We start from the raw sequence: 6,666 nt of genomic DNA on the forward strand, positions 1-6,666 counted from the left end.
CAAAACAGTCAACTTCGACGAGACTTTGTGAATAGCTCCTGATGAACCAGAATGTGTGTAATATACGGTTGGAAAGCTAAATGAGTCTAGTTTCCAAAACCGTTTACGGTTCGTTCATATGTATTTCCTAGAGGAAGTTACGACTGTTCTAGTAATTGAAGGTCATGCTGCGCGGAAACCTGATTTCCTGCACGAACTTATGTTTTGAGTTTACAAGCGACCTTCTCCTCAAGATCTAAGTGTAAAAGATCATTTGAGGACAATACGGCATGATTTAGTTAATCATTGCCCAATGCCACATTTGAAGACATGTTAAAAAACATTGACATGCTAAGTTGTTGAAACTTCCGTGATTAGTAAGAATCAGGAAGAGCCCTATGATTGATGTAAAGATCAGGGGGGGGTGCGAACTTCAGGGGGAGTCTAGCACATACATACATGTCACTATCAAATGTGAAGGGTGCGTTGTACTCTTTTTCTCCTACGATCAAGGTTCACGTACCCCAAGGATCCATTTAGGTAGACATGGTAGGAACCAAGCAAGGAGTGAAATATTTACCCCCAACTGATTTGCCGATTTGAGATACAAGTGACACAGCTCCACTTCCAAGTCCAACAATTCCCGACTCGACGCCACTGAAGATTCCTCCATTTTGGTGTCCGCAGCCAAATATAGTATCAGGAACAGATACTGAATTCAACGTGATAGTGTCGAGTGACAAATTTTCGATGGTTTAAGAACCGTCTCCATAGGTTTAATTATAGTGACAAAACTGCTTACTAGAACAAGAGGCTTCGATAAGCAAGTGACACTGTTTGGATGCACAAGAGAGGGCTTTATACGTCGGGGAAGAAGCCGGATCAAAGAGTGGGATCTTTTGCTTAAAACAATCCTTACATGGAACATACTACGTCCATATGAGATCGCCTCCGGTGTCGACAATTTCGATGAAAGGTCTCGGCGGTGTACCTATTGATATGTTCACCAGGTACTCTCCTCCGCTAAGGATTAGAGGAGTTTCCTGAGCTTCCCCGGCGAGTTGTTGTTGCCAATGAGATTCCGATACCTATTAATGGTGACGTGAGCGTCTTAGGGCATTATTTAGTTGTTGCCAATGAGATTCCGATACATTGTAGAGGGGAGACCCCGGCGAGTCACGGTGGATCATATCGAGGGTAAGAACAACGACATGGTCTTAATTATGGCCGTTTTGTGTAAAGGAGAGGACTCTGAGAGAAAGAACGAAGAATGCAAAGTGGAAAAAACAAGGCCATCGGAATAGTGTTGCCATTGGATCGATAAGAACTAGTAGTACAGTATGTGAGGGAAGATTACAAAGAATGTGAATTATATTGGAGATGGAGTAGTCTATATATAAAGGAAAATATTTTGTATTTAATTCGAGCCTGCTGCAATTCTGCAAAAGGAAGTTTTAACAATTACGAGCTAGATTCAATGAAAAGAGAGATTATAGTGTGCCGGTTTTGTTCCTAGTTTTATGATTTGACCAAAAAGATTCATTTAAGATTCGAGTCAAAACAGAACCTGCATAGTAAGAGTATATTTGTTGCCTGAAAAGGAAGTAAATCAAAGAGTGTTATAATTATAAAATAAAATAAAAAAATAGATGCACGAGTTTAATACAGTATTTGTTGACCAAATGTTCGACGGATCGAGTGACCAATGCGCTCCTTAGTCAGACTCTTATTTTTTTGGTCAACTGATTATTCATTAAACAAGCCCAAGTCAAGAATACAAAGGAGGTTATGTGTACGTAAATGATAAAACATTTTCTATGTAGTTTTTATTTTTATTTTTATTTTTTATAAGAAAACAAGAACATACAAGGGAGTTGCCTCTAAGGCATCCCGTTTCTAAGGAATCAAATCTAATACAATGAACAACTCTTCTAGGAAAGTTGTTCTCCTAAACTCTACCGGAGGAGTTTTGATGTCCATAGCTAACAACTGCATCCGCCGCAAAGTTTGCTTCTCTGTAGACATGATGAAATGAGATTGAGCTGAAACTCTCTGCAATTTTCCTAATATCATCCACAATTTGATGGATTCTCCAAGGGGGATTGATTTTCTGAGTCATAACATCGATCACCAGTTTCGAGTCCCCTTCCACAACAACATCAATAAACCCTTTCTCTTTCACACTGAGGAGACTATCCCTTAAAGCAGTGGCTTCCGCAACAGGGACCGACGTGCTCCCCAAATTCCTTGTGCTTGCAAGAATCGGATTGCCCTTTGAGTCCCTGATGATGGCTCCTGAAGCAGCAGAATTGCTTGAAACTGAACCATCAAAATTTATCTTCACAGTCTTGTTTGGAGGGGAAAGCCAAGTGATGACTTCAGGGGGTTGTTGAGGACCACCTCCAAGAGAAGCTTGATTATATAAATTGTAACTATTTCGAATGGTTGCAGCCACAGAGATGACAGTTTGTGGTCTTGTATTGATATTCCTGAAAGATAAATCATTCTTGGCTTTCCAGATTTGCCAGCAAAGGGTTAGGACTTTTGCAAAAGCATCTTTATCACAGTTTTTCCTTGAAAAGGAAGTTTTCATATTTTCAAGAAAATCAGAGGTGTTATTAAAGAGGTGATAAAGGTTTGATAGTCTTCAAACCTCAGAAGCAAAAGAACAAGTACCAAAAAGATGTTCAGCAGTCTCATTATCTGAATTGCACAAAACACAAGTGTTATCATTTAAATAAGTAAATCTTGCAAGTCTATCCTTTGTCTTTAGTCTACCTCTAAAAAGCAACCAACAAAAGATTTTTATTTTAGGAGGAATATTTAGCTTCCACATTCTATTTAGCAGATCAGTTTGAGGATGTTTCTCCATGTTGTTACATTGCAACCAAGTTGCCGTTTTAATTGAGAACCTACCGTTCGCAGCAGGTTCCCAGATAAACTTGTCTTCTTGATTATTTGAGGGTATATGAATACCTATAATTTGTTTCACAATCTCCCAGTCAAGGACTTAGAGCAGCTTTGCTTTATTCCAAGCATGATTAGTGATAAAATCACTTACATTTTCCTCCCAGTTAATAGAGTCTCTTTGTCTATCAGGAATGAGATTAGCAAATGGAAAGGGGAAAATCCAATGAAAAGTCCAGAACTTGATGGATTTCCCATTTCCCACTGTCCATCTCATGCCCTTATTTATCAAATCTCTACTATCAATAATTCCTTTCCAAGCAAAAGAAGAGCTAGACTTCTTCTTCGTTTGAAAGAAATTAGTTTTTCTCAGATATTTTCTTTTCATAATCTGAACCCACCAATTACTTGGATCAATAATGATTTTCCAAGCTAACTTTGCTATAGCAGCATTATTATAGAAGGCAATATGTCTAACTCCTAGACCTCCTACACTCTTTGGAGAACAAACTTTTTCCCATGCCACAGGGGGAGTTTTTGCACTAGAACTCCAGAAAAAGTTCCTAGCTTCTCTGTTTATAGCACTAGTGGTCTTTTTATTACACTTGAAAACAGACATAACATGGTTTGGCATTCCAGCTAGATTGGTTTTAATCAAGGTGAGTCTTCCTGCTCTTGATAAAGTTCCTCTCTTCCAGCTAACAAGTTTATTACTGATTTTGGAAAGAAGCTCTTTAGCATTTAAGGGATCCTTCCAGAAAACAACATTATGAATTCCTAGATACTTGCCTATTGTCTGCTTTTGCTGAATACCAAGAATATTGGAGATATTTACTTTGATAGAGCTTGAGATTTTAGGAGAGAAGTAGATGGAGGATTTATGACAGTTTATTTTTTGTCCAAAGGCTTTGGCAAAAGCATTTAGACTATCCAAAATATGTTTTGCAGCCTTATTAGTTGCCTTAGCAAAGATAAGGCAGTCATTAGCAAAAACTAGATTAGAAATTCTAAACCCACATGGAGAAGAAAGCAAACCAACATTGGTTTTCGAGGTTTTAGTTAAATGATTAAGGTTTCTGATTAAAGGCTCCATACAAAAAATAAAGATGTAAGGTGATAGGGGATCACCTTGTCTTATGCCTCTAGAAGGTTTAAACCAGCCTTCAGGCTTTCCATTAATAATAATGGAAAAAGAAGTTGAGCTAATGCACTGTAGAATTAAATTAATCCAGTTTCTATGAGAACCAAACTTATCAAGACAAAGTTCTATGTAGTGCCAGTCTAAGAAATCATAAGCTTTCTCTAGGTCTAACTTAACGGCCATAGAGCCATTTCTGCTGTTCTTTTTCTGGAAATCAGAGAACAGTTCATGGGCTATGAGGATATTATCCTGAATGACTCTACCTGGCGCAAAGGCACCTTGGTTCTTTGAAATACATTTCTCTAGCAAAGGTTTTATTCTTTTAACCAAAATTTTAGTTATAATCTTATAGACAACATTACACAAGCTAATAGGTCTAAAATGTGACACCATTTCCGGCTTATCTACTTTTGGGAGTAAAGCAATATTGGTATGATTAGGCATAATAGTAGTAGCTCTCTTCTTTGTATCGTGTATGGGCTTAGCCCAACTTTTTATTAGAATTATCAAAGCTCATCTAGCCCGATAATATATAGGTAGTTATCACGTAGTAGTTATTTAGTTATTCTGTAATATATATATATATATATATATATATATATATATATAAATGGTTGTAAACTTATCTGATCAGTTAGGGAATGAATATGAATGTTGTTTAAGTTATCTTCCTTTAGTTTCTTAGCAATTTACAATATTTACTTGTTTTATTATCTTTTATGGATTTTGATCCTCACAATAAACTGCAAACACACAAGTCACTAAGTCAAACTGTCCAACCAATTGAATGGCAGACAAAGAATTTTATTTTATTTTATTTAAACTTATTTGATGCAGCTGCCCCTCTGTTGGAGAAGAGAGATCCCACATTGGAAAAGTGACAAAGAAAATATAACTTATAAGTGGGTGGGTCATTCCTAATTGTACTGAGGCATTTTGTGATTAAAACTCAACACCTTAAAGGTGGTTAAGTTGGGACAGTATCTGTACAAGAATGATCCACGAGCCACGCTTATCGCTGTTTGACACCCTCAAGCTTTTATTAACGAAACTGCTAAAACCAAGGAGGGGACATAAAGCTTAAACCCCGAACAATTAGCAAAACGAGAACATCCTGAATATTAACAAGAGCTCCCACTAATCCTGTGTTGAGTGTGTTCAAACATGCACCAACTAGCAAGGGTTGACATACTAGATATCTAGGCAACTCCATTTATTTTATAACAGTGACATACTAGAAAGATAAAGCTCACACAAAGTCATAGAACAATAATCTTGCTTTCCTAGTATGTTGTCGATTAGAATTAGCTCCACCAACACTTTGTTTCATCCTACCACCAAGAGGTTGCACCCATTTGATAAGGATACGCTCTCTCATTAGGACAAACCAAGCACTTTGAGTTTGAGTGCGCGCATTGCCGCATCGACATTCAGCCCAAACGTCTCTACCCAAACTCGATAGAGATTTATTGTAATTATGACTAACAATAAAATAAAACTTCAACATAAACAAAACAAACCATAAAACTGAAAACTATAGGCAGCCTAATAATGCTAAAAAGATGTGGCCTAGGACCACCACCAAGCCCAATCAAAGGGATTCCCTCGACCTACAAGCCGCAACCCAAGTGCCACCGGCCCTTCAACTCCCACACACCACTGCCATCTTGTCGGCAACTGACAACGGGTAACCACCAAAACATTGAAGACGAAGGAACTCAGACAAATCTTGATTTGGGGTGCTCCAACACCGAATCTACAATTGCATTCCTCTCCATCGTTGCACACGCATATAACGGCCATGAACGCCGCCACTTACCGTCAATAATAGCTTTTGCTATTTGACTTCAAACCGCCATACACCACCGCCTTCCTAATCGCCCATCATCTTCTAGTCTAGACCGAATTCGATCTGAGTTTGATCCTCAAACCATCATCCCACCAAACCGCTCATGGTTTACTCCACGACCATTGAACTTGCCACTCAGCCATCGAGTTACCCCTTTGCACGATTCTCGTTCGACCACACTTATCACACGTCGTTGAGGCCAATAGCCATCGCTAGTGTGGTGCCGCAGCCGGACGAGGAGAGTATTTATTTTAGGGTTTTTCTCTATCACTCTCACTTCTTTGTTTTTAGTACCAGTTCAAAAAGAATAAACGGTAGACAAAGAAACTAAATCACAATTAGTAGGATTCAAAGTCAAGTGGTGAGCCTCTCAACTTTAGAGAAAAAGAAATTGACTTCTATTTTGGTTATTTTCGAGTCACCTAGCATGACTTTTTCTATCGTTGCTCTTAAGGGTAAGTCATGTTTGAAAATGTGTTTGGTGAGACATTTCTGAAAGAGTGCGGCTATTGGGACCTCCAAATTTACTCAGTTGACCTCACTCTATTATGAATTATTAAATGACATATTTATCCTCTTACACAATGACTATTAAGGACACTAATTAAACAAAAAGTAATATTACATTTATTCTCTCTAAACCTTCTAATTCAATAATAATGGATTACATTTTATTATTTTCCTTATTGATTTTTATTTTGTAGTTTTACCACATACTTATTAAAGCATTTATATATTTATATTATCATACATGTCACATACATATACAAAGTGAAAAAATAATTTTTAC

General features: G+C 37.7%; 1 protein-coding gene and 1 pseudogene across 1 annotated transcript; both read right to left on the reverse strand.

Annotated features, from left to right (window-relative positions):
• LOC101294314 overlaps positions 1-1,169 on the reverse strand; it is a 9,323-nt pseudogene extending 8,154 nt beyond the window's left edge.
• Positions 1,170-1,927: 758 nt separating this feature from the next.
• Positions 1,928-2,572, reverse strand: LOC101294611 (putative ribonuclease H protein At1g65750-like). Its single transcript, XM_004308594.1, has one exon. The coding sequence runs from the start codon at positions 2,570-2,572 to the stop codon at positions 1,928-1,930; it is 645 nt and encodes a 214-aa protein (XP_004308642.1).
• Between the last annotated feature and the right edge of the window lie 4,094 nt (positions 2,573-6,666).

This window comes from Fragaria vesca, linkage group LG7, assembly GCF_000184155.1.
Source record: "Fragaria vesca subsp. vesca linkage group LG7, FraVesHawaii_1.0, whole genome shotgun sequence".
Lineage (NCBI taxonomy): Eukaryota > Viridiplantae > Streptophyta > Magnoliopsida > Rosales > Rosaceae > Fragaria > Fragaria vesca.